At 38.2% G+C, this 23,588-nt stretch overlaps 2 protein-coding genes across 2 annotated transcripts in view; one reads left to right on the top strand and one right to left on the bottom strand.

Moving 5' to 3' along the window:
• Positions 1-19,807, top strand: part of MNS1 (meiosis-specific nuclear structural 1) — an 86,088-nt gene extending 66,281 nt beyond the window's left edge. The window contains exons 8-10 of the mRNA XM_010836789.1: positions 7,887-8,144; positions 16,630-16,755; positions 18,112-19,807. Of these exons, the coding sequence (XP_010835091.1) occupies positions 7,887-8,144; positions 16,630-16,755; positions 18,112-18,201 (474 nt within the window). The 3' untranslated portion in view covers positions 18,202-19,807. The remainder of the gene's footprint in view (positions 1-7,886; positions 8,145-16,629; positions 16,756-18,111) is intronic.
• The window catches only part of TEX9 (testis expressed 9), a 108,590-nt gene continuing 103,817 nt past the window's right edge, over positions 18,816-23,588 (bottom strand). The window contains exons 11-12 of the mRNA XM_010836790.1: positions 19,586-19,720; positions 18,816-19,017 (exon numbers count right to left, since the gene is read on the bottom strand). Coding sequence (XP_010835092.1) covers positions 18,943-19,017; positions 19,586-19,720 — 210 coding nt within the window. The 3' untranslated portion in view covers positions 18,816-18,942. The remainder of the gene's footprint in view (positions 19,018-19,585; positions 19,721-23,588) is intronic.

Below are 23,588 nucleotides of genomic sequence, written 5' to 3'. Positions count from 1 at the left end.
CCATCTCTGTCTAGTTCCAAAACATTTTCATTACCCCAAAAGGATACCTTGCATTAAGCAATTACCACTCTTTCCATGTTTTCCAAGACCCTGGCAACTACTAATTTGCTTCCTGTCTTTATGAATTTGACTATTCTGAATATAAGTGGGATCATGCAATATGTGACCTTTTGCATTGTGATTTCTTTCCCTTAGAATAATATTCTGGAGTTTCATCTGTTTTGTAGCATGTGTCAATAATTAATCCACCCCCCACTTTTTTTTTTGGCTGAATAATAGTCCAGTGTATGGATATACAACATTTTGTCTATCCATTCAATAGTATATGTTTCTACCCTTTTTTTTTTTTTTTTTTATTACTATTGTGAATGTTACTGCTATGAACATTTGTGTACAAGTTTTGTTTGAGTATCTTTTTCAGATCCCTTTGGGTGAATACCTAGCCCTGGTATTGTTGGGTCACATGGTAATTCTGTGTTTAGTTTTCTGAGGAACTTCCCAGCTGTTTTCGATAGAGGCTGGACCACTGTGCTCTATTACTGCCTATGTAGAGAGTTCCAATTCCTCCACATCCTTGCCAGCACTTGTTATACTGTGTCATATTATAACATAAAAAGAGCTGAAGCTAAAACATTTCTAGAAGAAAACATGAGAAGGTCATTATGAACTTGGAAATAGCAAAGATTAAAAATTTTTAGGATAAAGGCATGAGCCATAAAAAGTTTATAAGTAGGCATCATCAAAATTAATAATTTCCTAACATTGTTAGGAAAATGAAAATGCAAGCCACTGTTGGGAGAAAACATTCTGTATACATGCATCTTACAAATAACTTTTATCCAGAATATGTAAAGAACACTCAATAAGTTGACAACAGAATATAAAAAACCCAAGTTTTTTTTTTTTTTTTTAAACAAACCGGAAGTTTCAGCACTTTGTTTTGATCATGTTGCACGGCTTGTAGGGTCTTAACTTCTGACCAGGGATTGAACCCGCACCATCAGCAGTGAAAGCATGGAATCCTAACCACTGAACCACTGGGGAACTCCAAAAGTTTGAACACTTTATAAAATAAGATATATGAATGTTTATAACAATTAATAGTATTATTTGTAATATTATCAGCTATATTAAAACAACATTGTCTTAGATACACAGTTTCGTCAATGAGGAAGAAATAGATACTGTGTAAAATATCAAAACTTATTTCATTTGAGTCCTTAATTATTAACTGCAGGAACACATGTATACCTGTGGTGGATTCATTTTGATGTTTGGCAAAACTAATACAATTATATAAAGTTTAAAAATAAAATTAAAAAAAAAAAGATTGTAAAATTGTCCAGTTCTTTTAAAGAAACATCTTAATAAAATTCTCTTATAGATACCTAATGTCAAATAACCCCCAAAGCATTAAGAATAAAATGATGGATGAAGGCTAACAGGCATATATGAACAAATGGGAAGCAGGTAGGCAGCGTTATTACTAGGTACGTGGAACAGCAAATGAATCCCAGGTATCACAGAGAAAAGGTATAATCATTAAGGGACGTATAATGAACATTTTATCCCCCATGTAACATTGTTGTACTGAAGTACGTAACTGTTATATCTCCAAAGAAAATTTATTGGAAAGGGGAAACGGTGTTTAAACACCACTAGAACTTAATAACAAATAGTTTAACTTACTAACTGAAAATCTGTAAACATTCAATTATTATTGGTTGAAGAGGATATTTGCAGACAATTTAGAGGAGGAAATTATGACATCAAAATCTATTAGGCAATTAAAAAAATTTTGTTTGTTTATTTTTGGCTGTTGTCTTTGTTGCTGTGCATGGGCTTTCCCTAGTTGCAGTGTGCAGGCTTCTCACTGCAGTGGCTTCTCGTTGCGGAGCACAAGCTTTAGGATGCGCAGGCTTCTGTAGTCGTGCTGCACAGGCTTAGTCGCCCTGTGGCATGTAGAATCTTCTCAGGCCAGGGATCGAACCTGTGTCCCCTGCATTGGCAGGGGGGTTCCTTATTTTTTTTTTTCTTATTTTTTAATTTAAAAAATTTTTCATTCAAGTATAGTTGACTTACAATGTTTCAGGTGCACAGCAAGTTGATTCAGTTGTATATATACAAATATATTAATTTTTGAAATTATTTTCCATTATAGGTTATTACGAGATACTGTCGTTCTCTGTGCTATACAGTAAACTTTTGTTGCTTGTTGCATATGTTTTTTAATTAGAAATATAGCATTCTACTGATATTAAGTCAAACAAGTGGAATCAAAATGTCATACATTTTTTCATTAGGCAAAAATTCATGTTTTCTAAAATATGTTATACATATTATTTCTATATAGGTATACAAAACTTTTCTACTATGCTTGATAAGGCTGGAGAAAGAAAATTTTTAAAAAGATGAAGAAATTGGAAAACAGAGTAAATGGGAGCACTGAATATGAAATAGAAAAAGTGAAACTAGATGAAAGGAAAAGATCATCATACAGCCATTAAACATGGCTGTTCATTAGAAATACATCTGGAGCTCTGGAGAAAAAAGCAGCACCTGGGCTTTCTGTTTTTCAAAAACTCCCAAGATAATTCTGATATGCATCTGGAATTTTAAAAGTGATTACAAGTTTTCCTGTTAAATTGTACTTTTGGTGATACAGAGTTCTATATTATTTTTCTGTTGACCAATCATGATACAATGGCAGTAAGTGAGTAATAGTTACATAATCACAATAGTAAAAGATGTTTATCAGTTTTCACAGTCAATAGCCAGACAAAAATAAAAGATAATTACAATTTCAAGTCATAATGGGAACATGATTAACCTAACAATATAAAATAATTACATATAATCTGGGGGGTCAAGCAGAGTGATGTGGTAAGTGGAAGTGCCTCCATGCACACGTTTTCATCTGGCCAGCCAGTCTGTGTCTTTTGGTTGGTGCATTTGATCCTATTACCATTTTCTTAACTGTTTGGGTTAATTTTCTGTAGGTCTTTCCTTCTGTTGTGTTTCCTGCCTAGAGAAGTTCCTTTAGCATTTGTTGTAAAGCTGGTTTGGTGGTGCTGAATTCTCTTCACTTTTGCTTGTCTGGAAAGTTTTTTATTTCTTCATCAAATCTGAATGAGAGTCTTTCTGGGTATTCTTGGCTGCAGGTTCTTCTCTATCCTCACTTTAAATATGTCATGCCCTTCCCTTCTAGCTTGTAGAGTTTCTGTTGAGAAATCAGCTGATAGCTTGATGGGAGTTCCTTTGTACGTTATTTGTTGTTTTTCCCTTGTTGCTTTTAATATTTTATCTTTGTCTTTCATTTTTGTCACTTTGATTACTATGTGTCTTGCTGTGCTCCTCCTTGGGTTTATCCTGCCTAGGACTCTGTGCTTCCTGGACTTGTTTGACTATTTCCTTTCCCATGTTAGGCAAGTTTTCAGCTCTTAATCTCTTCAAATATTTTCTCAGATCCTTTCTCTCTCTCTTCTCCTTCTGGGTGCATTTAATGTTGTCCCAGAGGTCTCTTAGGCTGTCTTCATTTCTTTTCATTCTTTTTTCTATATTCTGTTCTGTGGCAGTGATTTCTACCATTATGTCCTCCAGGTCATTCATCTGTTCTTCTGCCTCAGTTACTCTATTGATTCCTTCTAGTGTATTATTCATCTCTGTTCTTTAATTCTTGTAGGTCTTTAGTAAACATTTCTTGCATCTTCTCCATTGTTTTCCTGAGATCCTGTATCATCTTCAGTATCATTATTCTGAATTGCTTTTCTGGAAGGTTGCCTATCTCCACTTCATTTACTTGTTTTTCTTGGGTTTTATCTTGTCCTTTCATCTAGGACATAACTTTCTGCTTTTTTATCATGATTAACTTTCTATAATGTAGCTTTTGTTCTAGCCAGCTATGAGACTGGATCTTCTTGCTGCTTCTGTCTGCCCTCTGATGGAGTAAGCTAAGAGGCTTGTGTAAGCTTCTTGATGGGAGGGACTGGCGATGGGAAAAACTGGGACTTACTCTGGTGGGCAGGGCCTTGCTCAGTAAAGTTTAATGCAATTATCTGCTGATGGGTGGGGTTGCACTCCCTCCCTGGTAGTTGTTTGGCCTGACCCAGCCCTGGATTAATGGTGACCTCCAAGTGGGCTTATGCCAAGTGGGACCTTCCTGGACTGCTGCTGCCAGTGCCCCCCTCCAGTGGAGCCCCTGCTGACCCACCGTCTGCAGGAGACCCTCCAGTACTAGCAAGTAGTTTTGTTTGTGTCTCCTGTGGGGTCGCTGCTCCTTTCCTCTGGGTCCTGGTGCACATTCCAGGACTGGAATCTGTTTCCTGCAGTCCCATGGAAGGCTTACAGTCAAATCCCACTGGCCTTCAAGGTCAGAGTCCTGTGGATTCCCAGTCCCTTTGTCAGATCCCCAGGCTGGGAAGCCTGACGTGGGGTCCAAACCTTCACAACACTGTGAGAAACCTCTTTGGTATTATTGTTCTCCAGCAGGTAGGGGGTTGATTTTATCATGAATGCACCCCTCCTGCCATCTCGATGCAGCTTCTTCTTTGTCTTTGGACATGGGGTATCTTTTTTTGGTGGGTCCCAGCATCCTCCTGTTGATGGCTATTCAACAGCTAGTTGTGATTTTGGTACTCTTGCAGAGGGAGACAAGCACATGTCCTTCTACTCCACCATCTTGAACTGGAAGCCAGCAGGTGGATTCTTAACCACTGGAGCACCAGAGAAATCCACAGGCAATTATTAAGTGAGAAATACTGGGAAAATTGTGTAGGCAGCCAACTCAATAACTGAGAAAAACATTATAAATCAAGTATGAGGGAAGAATATGGAAGGAAATAATAAAGATACAAGTAGAAGTAAACTAAAAATCAGGAGAACACATTAGCATTTTTAAATCTAGCTGCTTAATATTTGAAGGGAAAAAGGGTCTGTGAAGAGAAAAGATTAGGAAAATAATGAAAGATTACTCAGTTGTGTCCTAAAAAAATGAAATTTTCAGTGGTGCAATTTTCTTAATTAAAAATGCAATGATTTCAAAAGATGTAGGGAAAAAAAGACAAGATTATTAAAGCCATTTTCCTCTATCAGAAGATTTGTGTGCCCTGTTTCGCATCCTGTCAGCAGGCCCTCTGATTTGTGACCACTGTGGGGAACGGTTGTGAGGGCTTAGACTGACCCCTTGCTGAGAGCTTCCTAACATGTCGGGGTGGGGACAGGGAGGTGACACCCTTTGGGGCATCCCTCAGCCAGCAGTGGACAGGAATTGAGAGATAATGCTTCTCTACCTCTAGCAGGCTTTTGGGAAGGTCCTGAAAGGCACCCCATGCCTTCCTCACAAGGTCCTGGCAGAGTGAAGCCTCAGTTGTCCAAGGTGGTGACCAGTTCAATGATGCACCCTTGTGTTGGCTTCTCTTCCTTCACTTCTGCTTGTCCCTCACCTCTGCTTCCTGAGATTACCTCCATGATAAAATATCTGTATACAAGTCCTTGTTTAAGGCTGTTTTTCAATGGAGAACCCAGACCAAGACATCTCCAAAGAGTTTCTAGACTCAGAGTAGTTCTATAGCAAATTAATCCAAACTTTCGGAGAACAGCTATTCCTCAAACCACATATTGGGTTTTAGAATATCGAAAATTATTCAGTTCATATTATATAACTATATAATCCAGATCCAGACACATCAAAGACTATATGAACACTTTCCTAGTTCAAAAACTATAATGAATGGTGTTTTGTTTTGCCAAAATCTTTCCTGTTCTTTAGTCAGATGTCTTCACCATTGGATTAAACTAAAATTGGTATGGGATATGGATGCCAGGAAATGTCAAGAATTCATTTGGTTCAGTATGTACTGAATCTCTTTGCGCAAGGTATTATTATAAGCTCTGGAGGAATTCAAAGCTAACTGACACAGCATGTCTGCCTTTAATGAGTCTCTGACTTCTATGCAATAGATGGCAAATAAACACAAACTTTTTATTATAAAAAACACTGTGTGTCCAGCATCCCAAAGGAAAATAAGATGTGCCTTCTATGAATTTTAGTGAGATGGGGTGTATATTTATGGAATAAAATTAAATGATGAAAAATTAAATGGTATAAGACCCCTGAAAGAGGTAAGAGTGATTAGAGAGAACTAAGAAAAAGATAAGATTTGAAAAGAGGATTGTGTGTGTATGTTAGACACTCAGTCGTGTCCAACTCTGTGACCCTATGGACTATAGCCCGCCAGGCTCCTCTGTCCTTGGAATTCTCCAGGCAAGAATACTGGAGTGGGTTGTCATTCCCTTCTCCAGGGGATCTTTCTGACCCAAAGATTGAACCTGGGTCTCATGCATTGCAGGCTAATTCTTTACCATCTAAGCTACCAGGGAATAGAGAAGACTATGAAAAAGAATTTGGAAAGATAGGGATAAATGAAGAAAAAGAGATTGAATGATCAATATAATTAACAAAGTTGCTGTAACTGATACTTGCAGATTGGCTCACTTAAAACCCATTCTGCCATTTCCAGAAGGAAATGGCAACCCACTCCAGTATTAATCCCATGGACAGAGGAGCTTGGCAGGCTACATAAAGTCCATGGGGTTGAAAGAGTTGGACACAACCTAGCAACTACACAACCAACAACAACACTGTAATAGAGTATTTCATAAAGGAATCAGGATCTGGTGGGCCTCTGAGATATTGTTTTCTGAATTCTATTTTTGTTCTCCTGGATGTGTTACTGATGTGATGCCTGTTAATACAGGGATACACTAGTTATTTGGGAAAAGCCTTTGGCAGCTTGTCAGGTCCCTAGCTATTTTGAATAGCTATTTGCATAATAATAAATACATTTTCTGTCTCAAAAAAAACCCATTCCTACCCTTACTACATCCTACCCTGTTGTAAATTCATTTGTCTTGCTTTATTGCAAAGAGAAATGTAGTTAAAACTACATTTATCTCTTACCTAGAATTCTTCATATGAACTAGGTTATCTCCAATAGCCATCACCCTCACTTCAAGGTGTGAAGATGGAAGATGAGATAGTAGTCGGTCACCATAGACAGAGTTACCATGAGACTTGAGCAGTAGGATGAGAGCTTGGTTCCCTGGCCTTCCTGGAAGTTCTGTATGTCTCTGATGGCCTGTAGTAAATCCCTTATAGTTTGTTGTAATCTGTACCCTTGGCCACATGGGTGTTAAGGCAATATTTTGAAGATACTGGCCTACCTGGAACTTGTATTAGAATTGAGCAAAGTTGGTTAGATTAGCAAATGATTTAAAATTTACAACAGTCCTAATTCAGTAGATCAATGATAAAGCAAATATGGGTGATCCCTGTAAAATTTTTGGTTTTGAAATCTTTCATAATAATGTTGGGAAAATATAAACCTTGTAGGAAAGGACTTTTAACTGCTTCAAGTAAATGTGAATTTCTCTAAGCTTCTGATTCTCATTGCTAGATTATTGTTCTGAAAAATATTTATCAATGATTTGAACACAAGGTTCTAGAATGATTCATAGTTGGTACTATGGATTAAACTAAAATTATATAGTTGACAGATTTAATAAACTCACATATACAAATTTTTATACAGCTCTTTTCAAAGTTAATGTGTTAATTCTGAATACAGAAATAAGATGGTAAATATGTATTAGTTAAAATTTAAATAATCAGCAATCCAAAGGTAACATCTACTTTATTAGTTTTTAAAGGATGGGAAAAGTGTTACCTTGAAAAGGTTTAAGTTTTCAGTTTTATTTCTTATTGTAACATTAAGCTTAACCAAACTCTATCTGACCCTATCTTTATAAATCTACTGTAAAGAAACAATTACTGAATTAACTTTTACAGGTTAATTATTAAATTAACTTTTAGATGTACTGTTATTTAGGAAGAAGCAGAAGAGAAATTGAGAAAGCAAAAGGAGTTGAAGCAAGATTTTATGGACCAAATGGCCTTGAAGGAATTAATACTTCAGGCTGCAAAAGAGGAAGAGGAGACATTTAGAAAAGCCATGCTGGCGAAATTTGCTGAGGATGATCGAATAGAATTAATGAATGCGCAGAAGCAAAGAATGAAGCAACTAGAACACAAGAGGGCCGTGGAAAAACTTATAGAAGAGCGCCGCAACCAGTTCCTTGCAGACAAAGTAAGGAAAACTTTTTTAAAATTTTTCATTGAATAGCAACTGGCTAATTTATCCACTAAATAACTGAGAACTGTTTATGTGCCAGATGTTGGAAATCCATTCCCTAATCATATGATATATACATTTTCTGACTACTCATTAATTAATGAATTAGAACATATTTATTGATGCTTTCTATGTATTAGACATTGGTTGGTGTTGAGAACATAAATATGACTAACTCCATGTCATCTATGAGCTTTTAGTGTTGGTTAAGAAAAATACATTAAGATATGTCAAATGTATTGATGATAATCATACAGAATGGACATGTTGTATGGCAGAGAGGAGACTGATCATGAATGTCTTGGCTGCTGTTTTAAAGGTGGATTTTATTCAGGGGGGATCCACTGAAGAATTGAGCTGCATGATGAGATCTGCACTTGGATAGATGATTCAGGTAGCAGTGTTGCAGACAGACATGAGCGGAGTACGACTGGAGGTGGAAGATCAGTTGTTTTTGTTTAGTTGTTCCGTCATGTGCGACTCTTTGTGACCCCATAGGCTGCTGCATGCCAGGCTACCCTGTTTTTCACTGTCTCCTGGAGTTGGCTCAGACTCATGTCCATTGAGTCGATGATGCCATCCAACATCTCATCCTCTGTCGCCCTCTTCTGCCCTCAGTCTTTCCCAGCATCAGGGTCTTTTCCAGTGAGTTGATTCTTCACATCAGGTGGCCAAAGTTTGGAGCTTCAGCTTCAGCACCAGTCCTTCCAGTGAATATTCAGGGTTGATTTTCCTTTAGGATTGACTGGTTTGATCTCCTTGCTGTCCTAAGGATTCTCAAGAGTCTTCTCCAGCAACAGTTTGAAAGCATCAATTCTTTGGTGCTCAGCCTTCTTTATAGTCCAGTCCTCACATCTGTACATGACTACTGGAAAAATCCAGAGCTTTGAATATGCAGATCATTATCAGCAAAGCGATGAATCTACTTTTTAATATGCTGTCTAGGTTTGTCATAGCTTTTCTTCCAAGGAGCAAGCATCTTTTAAAATTTCATGGCTGCAAGTCGCTACAGTGATTTTGGAGCCTAAAAAAATAGTCTGTCATTGTTTCCATTGTTTCCCCATCTAATTGCCATGAAGTGATGGGACCAGATACTGAGATCTTTGTTTTTTGAATGTTGAGTTTTAAACCAGCTTTTCACTCTCCTCTTTCACTTCCATCAAGAGGCTCTTTACTTCCTCTTCACTTTCTGCCATTAAGGTGGTGTCACCTACATATCTGAGGTTATGGATATTTCTCCTGGAAATCTTGATTCCAGCTTGTGCTTCATCCAGCCCAGCATTTACATGATGTACTCTGCACAGAAGTTAAATAAGCAGGGTGACAATATACAGCCTGATGTACTCCTTTCCCAATTTTGAACCAGTTCATTGTTTCATATCCAGTTCTGTTGCTTCTTGACCTGAATACAGATTTCTCAGGAGGCAGGTCAGGTGGTCTGGTATTCCCATCTCTTGAAGAATTTTCCACAGTTTGTGATGATGCACATAGTCAAAGGCTTTAACGTAGTCAGTGAAGCAGATGTTTTTCTGGAACTCTCTTGCTTTTCTATGATCCAGTGGATTTTGGCAATTTGATTTCTGGTTCCCCTGCCTTTTCTAAATCCACCTTGTACATCTGGAAGTTCCCGGTTCACATACTGTTGAAGCCTGGCTTGAAGGATTTTGAGCATTACCTTGCTATCATGTGAAAGGAGTGTGGTTGTGCAGTAGTTTGAACATTCTTTGAGTATCAGGATTGGAATGAAAACTGACCTTTTCCAGTTCTATGGCCACTGCTGAGTTTTCCAAATTTGCTGGCGTATTGAGTGCAGCACTTCCACAGCATCATCTTTCAGGATTTGAAATACCTCAACTGGAATTCCATTACCTCCACTAGCTTTGTTTGTAGTGATTTTTCCTAAGGCCCACTTGACTTTGCATTCCAGGATGTCTGGCTCTAGGTGAGTGATCACACCATCATGGTTATCTGGGTCATGAAGATCTTTTTTGTACAGTTCTGTGTATTCTTGCCACCTCTTCTTAATATCTTCTGCTTCTGTTAGGTCCATACCATTTCTGTCCTTTATTGTGCCCATCTTTGCATGAAATGTTCCCTTGGTATCTCTGATTTTCTTGAAGAGATCTCTCTACTCTTTCCCATTCTGTTGTTTCCTCTGTTTCTTTGCATTGTTCACTTAAGAAGACTTTCTTTCTCTCCTTGCTAGTCTTTGGAACTCTGCCTTCAGATGGGTATATCTTTCCTTTTCTCCTTTGCCTTTCACTTCTTTTCTCAGCTATTGTAAGGCGTCCTTAGGTAACCATTTTGCCTTGTTGCATTTCCTTTTCTTGTGGATGGTTTTGGTCACCCACCACCTGTACAGTGTTACAAACCTCTGTCCATAGTTCTTCAGGAAGTGATTATAATTATCCCAGAGAGAGGTCATGAAAACCCTTGTGAATAGAGAAGGAATCCATCAGTGAAGTGGTAGGAAATTAAAACTGATGGGTCCCGATGACCAATTAGATCTGAAGAGTCGAGAGGATTCAGTTCAGTTCAGTTGCTCAGTCGTGTCCAACTCTTTGCGACCCCATGAATCACAGCACGCCAGGCCTCCCTGTCCATCACCAACTCCCGGAGTTCACTCAGACTCAACGTCCAGCGAGTCGGTGATGCCATCCAGCCATCTCATCCTCTGTCGTCCCCTTCTCCTCCTGCCCTCAGTCCCTCCCAGCATCAGAGTCTTTTCCAGTGAGTCAGCTCTTCGCATGAGGTGGCCAAAGTACTGGAGTTTCAGCTTTAGCATCATTCCTTCCGAAGAACACCCAGGACTGATCTCTTTTAGAATGGACTGGTTGGATCTCCTCACAGTCCAAGGGACTCTCAAGAGTCTTCTCCAACACCACAGTTCAAAAGCATCAATTCTTCAGCGCTCAGCCTTCTTCACAGTCCAACTCTCACATCCATACATGACCACTGGAAAAACCATAGCCTTGACTAGACGGACCTTTGTTGGCAAAGTAATGTCTCTGCTTTTCAATATGCTATCTAGGTTGGTCATAACTTTCCTTCCAAGGAGTAAGTGTCTTTTAATTACATGGCTGCAATCACCATCTGCAGTGATTTTGGAGCCCCAAAAAATAAAGTTTGACACCGTTTCCACTGTTTCCCCATCTATTTCCCATGAAGTGATGGGACCAGATGCCATGATCTTTGTTTTCTGAATGTTGAGCTTTAAGCCAACTTTTTCACTCTCCTCTTTCACTTTCATCAAGAGGCTTTTGAGTTCCTCTTCGCTTTCTGCCATAAGGGTGGTGTCATCTGCATATCTGAGGTTATTGATATTTCTCCCGGCAATCTTGATTCCAGCTTGTGCTTCATCCAGCCCAGCGTTTCTCATCTACGACTAATGAGTAACGCTGTCACACACTTCCATATTCAGTGAGTGAGTGGTGATGTATGTATGAAGATGTATGAAGAAAAACAGATTTTGAGGGGGTAGATATATAATTCCATTTTGTCCACATAGATTTTTGAGGCCCAGGGGAAATTTTCTTAGTTGGAAATGTGTATTTAAGAGTTGGTGAGGAAAGTAGGTTTGGGACTTGGGCACATTGAAATGTCTATACTTCATCCATAAAACTGAACTACTACTTTAAGAAGCAAGTAAGATAATGTGTAAGTGCTTTGGAAAGATAAAGAGCTCTAAATATGAAAAGTACTGATAAAGCATGTGGTAAATATTTTTAAGTAGTAATAGAAGTGGAGTAACAATAACATTTATTGTTTTCTTATGTCATTCACTATTCTATATTTATTACAAGCAAATCAATAACTTTTAACTTTCAACTCTGTGATTTAGGTACTGTTACTACCCCCATTTTAAAGAACTGAATTTTGAGAGATGATATATGTTGCCCAAGGTGTCATAGCAAGTTAAATGGTAGAGCTGGGATTAATATATTATCATAATGATTTTCCTGAATGGTGGACAAAAAGAAACCCCAAAATACTCTTATAATCAGCAGATACTCATTAGCTAGCATTCTGCTGAGGGAACCAAAAAAATAAAGCTCATTCTGGTAGCTTTTAATCTAGCAGAAGAAAATAAGGTCTAGATACCCCAAAGACTTGATTATATATACTACTGTACTAAGAATATGTTTCTTAAATGTAAACATTTGTAGAATGTGATAGTGTGATATACTAATAGTGCAATACATATATGGCAGAACTATGAGATTCCCTGGTGGCTCAGATGGTAAAGCATCTGCCTGCAGCGCGGGAGACCCAGATTTAATCCCTGGGTCCGGAAGATCCCCTGGAGAAGGAAATGGCAAACCACTCCAGTACTCATGCCTGGAAAATTCCATGGGTGGAGAAGCCTGGTGGGCTACAATCCTTGGGGTCTCAAAGAGTCGGACATGACTGAGCAACTTCATTTATGTGGATTTATCTAGAAATACATAAAAAGTGAATAAAAGAAGACAGGAAGGCTATTCTTAGTTGGCAGCTTATAGAATTACTACATGGAGAAACATGAATGATAGGCTGAGGAGTTTGGCCATGATACAGTAGAAACTGGTTATTGTACTATGCTCTTTAACAAGAGGAGAGAGGGCACATGTACACAATGGAATATTACTCAGCTATTAAAACAAGCGCATTTGAATCAGTTCTAATGAGGTGGATGAAACTGGAGCCTATTATACAGAGTGAAGTAAGTCAGAAAGAAAAACACCAATATAGTATATTAATGCATATATATGGAATTTAGAAAGATGGTAACAACGACCCTATATGCAAGACAGCAAAAGAGACACAGACATAAAGAACAGACTCTTGGACTCTGTGGGAGAAGGTGAGAGTGAGATGATTTGAGAGACGAGCACTGAAACATGTATATTACCATATGTGAAACAGATGACCAGTGCAAGTTCAACACATGAAACAGGGCATTCAAAGCTGATGCATTGGGACAACTCAAACGGATGGGATGGGGAGGGAGGTGGAACGGGAGGTTCGGGATGGGGGACACATGTACACCCGTGGCTGATTCATGTCAACATATGGCAAAAACCACCACAATACTGTAATTAGCCTGCAATTAAAATAATTAATTAAAAAACAGGTGAAAAAAACAGGTGCCTTAAGAGTTGAAGTGATGATGGCCTGGAGTAGGTTGGCAGAGCAGTGGAAGGAGAAAGGGAAGAGTTTAGATATTTTTAAAGGAAGAATAGATGAGACTTGCGTGATTTTTTTTCTTGGACCATATAGGGTAGAGTGGAGGAAGGTATCAAAATAACTCTCAAGGTTTCAAATATGAGAAATTCAAGGAATACAAGTGCTGTTATGTTTTGAACTGGAGCAAAAAGATGGACTGACTTCAGTTTTAGTCATATTTAGTTAGAAATGCAAGTTGAAATTCCTGAAGGCAATTGAACAGAAGAAGAAAACTTCGGTCAACTTTTCTTAGAAAAGCAATTCTGGCATTACGTAACCCACAGTTGCAAACTAGGATTCTTCTTCCAAATCATATATTATGAGAAGCGATCAGAGGGCCAGTGACTGAGACCTGGAGAACACAGGAGGTACAAGTGGTAGAAAAAAATTGACAGGACCAAGGAATGGCCAGAAAGGCAACAGCTGGATGCCACCAAAAACTGAGAGGTCAGCCCTGTCTTTTGCACGCATGAAGCGTTGGGAGACTTGAGGTGCAATTTTTGGCTCTCCTGTATGCTTGATCAACTCAGGTCTTAGTTCTGTTGTCGTATTTCCAGATGCTTAAAAGGACATAGTTGGAATCTTGTGGTGCCTTAGAATTAAGGTTTCCAAAAGAAAGTAGCAGACAGACAAACGTTTTCCAGTTTCTGTAGCCTGAATCTTGGTTAAAGACAGGCAGGCGGGTGGGTGACTGAGTGAATATGCTGTTACCTTGGAATCATTCTGGATTCATCACATTTCTTACCTATTAACTTTTAGCCATCAAATCCTATTGATTCCAGTTCTACCATAACTCTTATTAAATCCATTTATCTTCATAATTTAGACATTTAGTATCATTCTGTGGACTACTGAAATTGTCTTCTAACCAGTCTCCTTGTGATTCTAGTCCATCTGCTACCAGTTGGCATGAAGTAACTCATTATGTCCTCCTCCTGCATAACTAAATGGATTCCTAATGGATAAAAATCTCAATTCTGTATCTTTGATTGTAACCTTTAAGGGAGATTAAAAAAAAGCACCTAGCATTTTTCCTGGCAAGCAGTAAATACTTAGTAAATGTTTGTTGAATCAATAAGGTTGATTATCAGTGTCAGAACAAAGTGATCAAGGAGACAGAGATTTTAAAAGCTTCGCAAATTGAACAGAAAGCTTTGAATACTCCTTGCCTAGAAAGAGGCAGAACCAGTGACTGTCCTATCTCGTGGCTTACAGAGCTAATCAGAAAACTCCTTGAAAAGTTATCAAGACAGCTATAAAGGGAAGAAATATGAAAACATTACCTAAGCCATAGATACTTTTCTAAGAAATGTATATCTTAATTTTGAAAAAAATGTGTATGTTCCCAAAATGAAGCTGTGGGGTTAGTTTTATTGGTATCAGTGAGACTGGGTCACATTTCTGCCTTGGCCTAAGGAAAAGGATGGAGTTCATGTTCATAGAATCATGAATCCATTTCATTATACAATCCTGTAAGGCATGCTCTCTTTTTTTTTTTTTTAAGATTTCATAGATATTCCTAAATAGCTATCTGTCTACCTCTAATATAAAACCACAGTCAGACAAAATCTGAAACTCCCCAGGAGATACTTTCTACCACCAGAGCTATTCAGAATTTGCCCTCATAGACAAATTGGCTTCATATCTTGCTAAAATATTTACCCGAATTTACTATAAAAACTTTTTTTATGGTAAATAGTTAATGTGGTCTACCTAAGAAGGAAAACCCAAATTAGAGACCATGCACACAAGTGGACAAAAATCTAACAATGAGCTTTCCTCACAGCAGTAGATAACTTGCTTACACCCCCATTAGAAGGAATAGATCAGTTAGGATGATGTTTGTCTACAAGTAGAGTCTCAAGTTAACAGTGGCTTAAGAGTTTACTATTCTCTCGCATGGAAGTCTAGAAACTGAGGCTTTATTCATAGTCTTCAGGAACCCTGTCTCCTTCTGGGTTTTGTTATGGCCCCTGTAGGGTATAGCCCTCATTTTCATGGTTTAAATTGGCTCTTCAACCTCTATAGCCATGTTTCAAGCAGCAGATGGAAGAAGTGCAGAAGGGGAACAAAAGATGTAAGACTGATTCCTGGAAACTGCCATACAACATTTGTTTATTTCCTTGGCAAAAACCTAGTCCTGTAGTGACCACATCTGACCCTTTAGCCTTAGAAATGCAGTCTAAAAAAAATTCAGATATACTGATTCTATAGCAGATTCTGTTACCCCGTTTCATCTTAGAGATAAAATATTTAAGAGCAATTCTACCCTTTGATTCAGTAGCAACATGGGTGAAAGTATCTTCTCAATTAGCTGTTGGTGATACTTCTAATTCTGTAATACATCTCACATGATAGTAGACAGAGAAGCAATTCCAAGTTTAACTGGCATTGGATATGGGTGTGTCCTAGCATTCTTCTTTATTTTCATCCAATAATGAAATATTAGGTGATATAGAAGCAGCTTATCTCTCATTGTAACAGAAAAGACAGACATCCTGCTTTCTGGTTTATATGACTTAAACTGATTATTTCAAAGAAAAGTTGAAACATTAATACTATTTTAACTAATTATTGGCAGAAATTCATCATTATTTCAGTGGCCTGCCTTTAGCATCCTTTGCCATTTAAAAGTCTTATTTGGATGTATTTCTGTAAGAGTTCTTTTAAGCCCTAAAATGAGTTAAAGCTAGTCATCTCTTCCATATTTTCACAGCTTAGAAGTTTGGTGTGGTTATCAATCAGAACATTTCCCTGAGAAATACTGGTTCTTTTGCTGGAACATTTGCTGCTGCTCTTGTACCCTCACACAGGCTTTAAGAAACTTAATACGTATGGCAGTACTTATCTTTTAGCTATCCTTGTTGTTTTATCCACCTTTTTTTTTTTTTTGTCTTATATTGTAAGCTCCCTTCAACACCTGGGGTCTGGTAAGCACTCAATAAATATTTGTTGAATTAACTGGGAAATCACTTCTTTGAACCTTTTTTCCTTGGTAATGAAGATGACTTGTCCTGAAAATATGTACTTGCCTCCCTAACATCAGTCATAACTATTTTCCTTATAACTTTAAAGGAAGAATGACAGTAATATATATATATATATATTCTATACATAATATAATAGAAGATATATAATCTATCAATTTTGTCTTAATTTACTGCAAGAATAGTTTCGTTTGCCACATTCTTAAAAGATTAATGTGTTTTATGAGAATAAGTTCTGTTTACATTTCTAGGAACGTGAACTGGAGGAATGGCAGTGGCAGCAAAGACGACAAGGATGTATAAATGCAATTGTTGAAGAAGAAAGACTAAAACTTCTCAAAGAACATGCTACAAAACTACTAGGATATCTCCCTAAAGTGAGTGAGATTTAATTCATAGCCTCTAAGAGTGGGGGGAAGACAGGCGTTAGGATTTCAGAGGGCCTGGGTTTCACTCCGTTCTTGCTGTTACAAAGCAGCAATGTTAAGTGAGTCAGTAATTGAACATCTCCAAAATGAGAGAGTTGGTCTTGGCACTTTCTATTAAATTTGAGCTGGAATTTCTGTATTTAAATTTTAGAGGTTCTGTTCTCCAGTGTAAGAAGTTTAAAACTAAAGCAAATGTGATACGCTGGACACCAAGCAGGTGATACACAGGTCAGCCTTGTAATCTGTAACGGTAGTAATAGATACAAGCTTGAACTGAGTCTGAGATCTGCTCTGTAACAGGGGGTTACATTATATAACTAGGTAACCCTTTATTTTAAAAATATTACTTCCAGAGAATACATATGAAAATTTGCTATCTGAAATACCTTATGACTATAAAAATAACAACTTGAGTTTCAGAGGCCACATAAACATATGAACTAAAGTAAATAATATTTCTACCCTTCAGATACAGAAATTATGCCATTTGATACTTTATTCTGTCAAAAGAATCAAGTGTATATTTTGTTTAGTGCAAAAGGAAGGAGAAAGAAATGAGAAATTATTACCTGTCCATAGGACCTGATAGTCTTAATTGGTTAGAATGAATACAAAATGATATATTAATAACAAAAGCCATATGGAATTGATAAATAAACTATAAATTCTGAGCATGTCTTAGGGTTTAGATATTTGTGTAGCAAAATAACTGTGGAAATGGGAGAACCTGATAACCTAAAATGATTTTATCCTTTAGATCCTCGTGGCTCCAAATGACCTAAATTAGTCTTTGGATTCTTTAGATAAGTAAATATTTAAGTTTAATTTTGTTTTAAAGGGATTAAGATTAGCTGACTTAACTTTACACCTGGATTCTTTCCTGAAAGATCGAAGTTAGCTGACTAGAGACAGAACTGATGCAAGAGCCAGTCCCATGCATAAATCTGGTGAAGCCCATTTCTTCCCTCATATACTGCAGGGCTGTTTCAAAACAAAAACAAGGGTAGGAGGGTACAGTGTGGATTAAATGGATTCCCGTTCAGTCCATCTGAGCAGTAGTACTTGTAGTAGTAAAGCAGAAGAGTCCAGATTCCTATGACGAGTTCTAACAGGACATCAGGTCAGTCTGAGAATATTCAGTATGTATGTACAGTAAGTCAAAATTACAGAAAAAAATTTTTTACTAATTAATTTCATTATATTAGAAATAACTTTATAAATTTCATGTCTGTATCTCTTAGTCTTGTGAACATTTATTGAAATATTCTGGCATTCAAAGTAACCCACAAAATATTTTTCTTGTAGGGAGTATTCAAAAATGAGGATGATATTGATATGCTTGGTGAAGAGTTTAGAAAAGCATATCAGAAAAGGAGTGAAATTTGTGAGAAGTGATACCGTCAAGGTTTGGTAAAACCTGGGTTCTTCTGTACGTTACCACTAGGTGTCACTGTGACTTTTGTTTTAGAGTTCAGTGAGTAGGACTCCTCCAGTGTCTCTGGATTTTCTAAAACATTTCTGTATCATTTATAAACAATTAGTTGTAAGAAAACATTTGTTTTCTGATAAAAATTAATACTTGTAACTGCAAGTTTTCTTTCAATCACTATTGTTTTTGTACTGATAAAATTGAAGATCTGAATTCTACACCACCCTCCATATATTGAGTTGGCCAAAAGTTTGGATTTTTCTGTAACACATGGATCCCTGTACCTATCAAAACAACCCAGGAGACTAAACTCTTCATACCACGTCTATGTTTGTGTCTAGGAACTTCACTTCCTTGATTTGGCTGGGAAAGACTCTTCCTATTATGAGAGGAGAAAAGTACAGAGTGAGGAATTTCAGAGTGCTTTATTACCTAATGCAGTTATCAATAAGAACATAGAAACAGTTTCTCTCAGGTAAACATCGTTTACAAACTAAAGCTAAGTCTCTAGAACATATTTTCTATGCATATGCAGCTGAAAGGGGCTAGAAGGTCATAAAAAAGATAAAAGAATCGAAAGTTCAATTTCTATTGCTTTATTTTATAAAACATTGCTAATAATTAGGTATCAATTTTATATCCCCAAACCTAAATTTACTTTAAGAGTATATCCACCACACACTAGAGGTTTAAAAGTAGATCACTTATTAATTTCCCCATTCAAGTGCCTTCATAAATTCCTCTTCAGTGAAAGACAGCATCTTGGCAGCTTCAATATGCATCTGTGTTTAAAGAAATCAATATTGTCTAAGAGTAGACCACAGAACAATAGGAAATTTGTGAAAGTGCATGTATAATTCTAATTACAGTAAACAGGTTTAAATAGTAATTTCATTCAGTGAGTAGCCACTAAAAACCCTGCCCACTGGTGGTATTGCACCAACCTGTTTAGAGAACAATTCCATGTTGTAATACGTAATCTTTGCAAAAGGTGACAGTAGCAAAAACATGAATTCACATCCTCTTAACCACAAGGCAAACCTGTGTGGTGACCACAATAAAAGTGGTTTGGAATCAGTTTCACTCCAAGATTTCAAGAGGCAAACTGATCCCTTTTTAAGATAATAGTTATTTTTTATATTTGGTATTTTCTTTAGTTAGGGAGTATCCATACTGTATGGAAAAAGAACTAGTAAACGTTTCTAATTTACTTGCATCAATGTATAGATAACATTTTGTGACTAAGCATGGCAATAAAAACTATACCTGAAGGAGAAATACTAAATGTCTTAGTAGAAAGAGCCAAATAATATCCACGATTTATTTTAACTTTGTTTAAGATAAACTCACCTTCTGCCTTTTTAAAACATCAATTAATTTTAACTGTTTCTTAAATCCTATCATTAATTCTCCTTTTTGTTTTTCTAGCTTCTTGTTTTCTGATTTTAATGCTTCGATTTTTTGGTGTTCTTCATTTGCTATATCCTGCAAAAGGAAAAAATCCCATGTATTCTTTACAGTATTTTAATGGAAAAATTATATCAACAATAAAAACTTAGGTTTAAGTTTCAACAATGCTCACGCTTCTACCGTTTTAAAAAACATTTAAAAAATAACAACTTGGTTCTAATTCCAACAATGCCAAAGTAGCTTAGATTTGAAAGCAGAGATGTCATCAGTAGTAAGCAGAAACGAGGTGGTTATGATCCTTGAAAGCATACTGGTTGAGATCCACATTTAACTGGCTCCTGAAAGCATTTTTCATTTCATGGTTCACAAGGGATAAACCCAGAGCAAAAACTAGCAGTCATACTGGGCTGAGGAAGGGACAGCAGTGCTGCCACGACGGTAGAAATTTCCAGGTAGGAAATCCCTCAAATCCTTTGCAGACACCTAAATAACATGACTCCTAGGAACCTATGAGAGACAGCTGAGATTTAAAGAGCTGAGCAAAGAATTCAGCCACTGCCTATGACAAGGAAGACCAAGTTTGCAATTGTGGTAAAAATCCACTGGATGAGCTCTGTAGCAACTTGGATAATGGAGAAAAAGGACCAGTGAACTTTAAAGACAAGTTAGTAGAAATCATTAAGCATAGGAAGGTCGTGTACTTGGAAAAAATGTTAAAGGACATCTTTCATGCAAAAGGGAAATGATACCAGAAGGAAATCTGAATCTACATACACACTTAAGTATCAGAAATAGTAACGTGGTAAATGTTAGTAGAGTTTTTATTTTAAAACTTGAGAGTAGCTAAGATTTTCCTGCCAAGATGGCAGAATACAAACATCCTGGGCTCACCTCCTTTCACAGGCACACCAAAATTACAACTATTAATGAGAAAGATCAGAATCTAACAGAAACTAAGGATATAAAAAAGGAACCATAGCAAGATGTAGAAGGAACATAGGTGCACTATTGTCAAGACCCATAGCCCCAGATAGAAACCCACAAGTAGGAGGATAATTACAGTTACACAGGTTCTCTGAGCAATGGGTCTAAGCCCCACATTGGGCTCCCTGGCCTGGGCAGTCTTGTACTGGGAAGACAAGCCCCTGTGTTTGGCTTTGAAGACCAGTGGGGCTTACTTTCAGGGGACACAGGTGTGGGAAATAGACACTCACCTCCTAAAGGGCACATGTAAAACCTTACATCCTGCAGGACCCTAGGAAGAGGCAATAATTTTTGAAAGGAGCGGAGTCAGACCTACCTGCCGATCACCCAGGAGGCAACTGAAGTTCATCCTTGGGACACAGGCATTGGCAGAAGCCATTTGTGGAGCCTGCTCTATCATGTGGACACCGATGCTGGGAAGCATCATTTCAGAATCATCCTCTAGTTTATTAGCACTGGAACACGGCCCCACCCACCAGCCTGTCAGCCCCAGTACTGGGAAGCCTCAGGCCAAGCAAATTGCTGGGTCAGGACAAAGCCCCACCCATCACTGGCAGGCAGGCTACCTTAAGACCCTGAGCCTTCAGCCACCCTGGAACACAGCCCTGCCCCATAGGAGGGCACAGGCACTAGCTCTGTGATCCCCAGGGCCTTGCAGACAGAGACCCTGGGACCCAGCTCCACCCACCATCGGGCTGATACCAGCCCAGGACCCCTGCAGCCTGCTATGGCAGGATCCAGCCCAGCCACCAATACTCCCCTCCTGCGACCCCTGCCCCCTCACCCCCCATCCCCCCACACACCACCAGACACTGGCCCTGCCCACCAGCAGGCTAATACCACCTCTGAGACACCTTGGGATCTGTGGCAAGATTCAACACACTTTCATGATTAAAAACAATTAAAACAAGGAAGAAAAGGATTCTACTTCAACATGATAAAAGCAATATATGACAAGCCCACAGCTAAAAACAGAGTCAATGGTAAAAGACTGAAAGCTTTCCCTTTAGGATCAGACAGGACAAGGATGTTCACTTTTACCTACTCTGCAGGTTCCGGTCACAGCGGCTAGGGAATAAAAATAAAAGGCATGCAAATCAAAAAGTAGAAGGAAGATTCTCTCTCTTCACAGATGACATTATCTTGTATGTATTAGAAAACCCTACAAGTTCCACAAGGAAACTGTCAGTATAAATCAATTTGGCAAAGTTGCAAAATATAAAATCAACACATAAAAAAAAATCAGTTGTGTTTCTATATACTACTAGTGAACATTCTTAAAGAAATTTTAAAAATTACAAATACAATATCATCAAAAAGAGTGAAGTACTGAAAAACATCTACTTCCGTTTCATTGACTATGCTAAAAGCCTCTGACTGTGTGGACCACAATTAACTGGAAAATTCAAGAGACCCTACCTGTCTCCTGAGAAACCTATGTGTGTGTCACGAAGCAACAGTTAGAACTGGACATGGAACAACTGACTGGTTCCAAATCAGGAAAGGAGTACATCAAGGCTGTATATTGTCACCCTGCTGATTTAACTTCTACACAAAGTACATCATACAAAATGCCAGGCTGGATGAATCACAAGCCAGAATCAAGACTGCTGGGAGAAATATCAACAACCTCTGATACGGAGATTATACTACTCAAATGGTGGAAAATGAAGAGGAACTAAAGAGCCTCTTGATGAGGGGGAAAGAGGAGAATTAAAAAGCTGGTTTGAAACTTAACATTCAAAAAACCAAGATCATAGCATCTGGTTCCATCACTTCATGGCAAATAGAAGAGGAAAAAGTGGAAGCAGTGATAGATTTTATTTTCTTGGGCTCCAAAATCACTGTGGACAGTTACTTTGTTCAGTGGCCAAGTGGTGTCCAACTGCAGCATGCCAGGCTCCTCTGTCTTGCAGTCTCCTAGAATTTGCTCAGATTCATGTCTATTGAATCAGTGATGCCTTCTAACCATCTCATCCTCTGTTGTCCCCTTCTCCTTTTGCCTTCAGTCTTTCCCAGCATCAGGGTCTTTTCCAGTGAGTCAGCTTTTCGCATCAGGTGGCCAAAGTATTGGAGCTTCAGCATTAGTCCTTCCAATGAACATTCAGAGTTGATTTCCTTTAGGATTGACTGGTTTTATCTCCCTGCAGTCCAAGGGACTCTCAAGAGTCTTCTCCAGCACCACAGTTCAAAAGCATCAGTTCTTTGGCACTCAGCATTCTTCATGGATAGTGACTGCAGCCAAGAAATTAAAAGATGCTCCTTGGAAGGAAAGCTGTGACAAATCTAGACAGAGGCATTAAACAGCAGAGGCATCATTTTGTTGACAAAGGTCCATATAGTCAAAACTATGCTTTTTCCAGTAATGATGTACAGATGTGAGAGCTGAACCATAAAGAAGGCTGAACAATGAGGAACTGATGGTTTTGAATTGTGGTGCTGGAGAAGACTTGAGAGTCCCCCTGAACTTCAGGGAAATCAAACCAGTCAATTCTAAAGGAAATCAACCCTGAATGTTCATTGGAATGGCTGTTGCTGAAGCTCTAATACTTCGGCCACCTAGTGTGAAGAGCCAACTCGTTGGAAAAGACCTCAGTGCTGGAAAAGACAGAAGAGAGAGAACAGGGCAGCAGAGGACGAGACGGTTGGATGGCATCAAGCAACTCAATGGACATGAATCTGAGCAAACTCCAAGAGACAGTGAAGGAAACAGGAGCTTGATGTGCTATCATGGGATCGCAAAGAGTCAGACACAACTTAGCAACTGAATAACAACTACTAACTTAGGAATAAAAGTAACCAAGAAGTGCAACAGTTTTACATTGAAAACTTCAAAGAACTGGGATGACCCTGAGGGATGGGATGGGGAGGGAGGTTCAGGATGGGGAACACATGTACACCCATGGCTGATTCATGTGAATTATGGAAAAAACCACCACAGTATTGTAAAGTAAAAAAA

This window comes from Bison bison, unplaced genomic scaffold (genome assembly GCF_000754665.1).
Source record: "Bison bison bison isolate TAMUID 2011002044 unplaced genomic scaffold, Bison_UMD1.0 scf7180017864066, whole genome shotgun sequence".
Lineage (NCBI taxonomy): Eukaryota > Metazoa > Chordata > Mammalia > Artiodactyla > Bovidae > Bison > Bison bison.
This window is presented reverse-complemented; position numbering and strand designations above follow the sequence as displayed.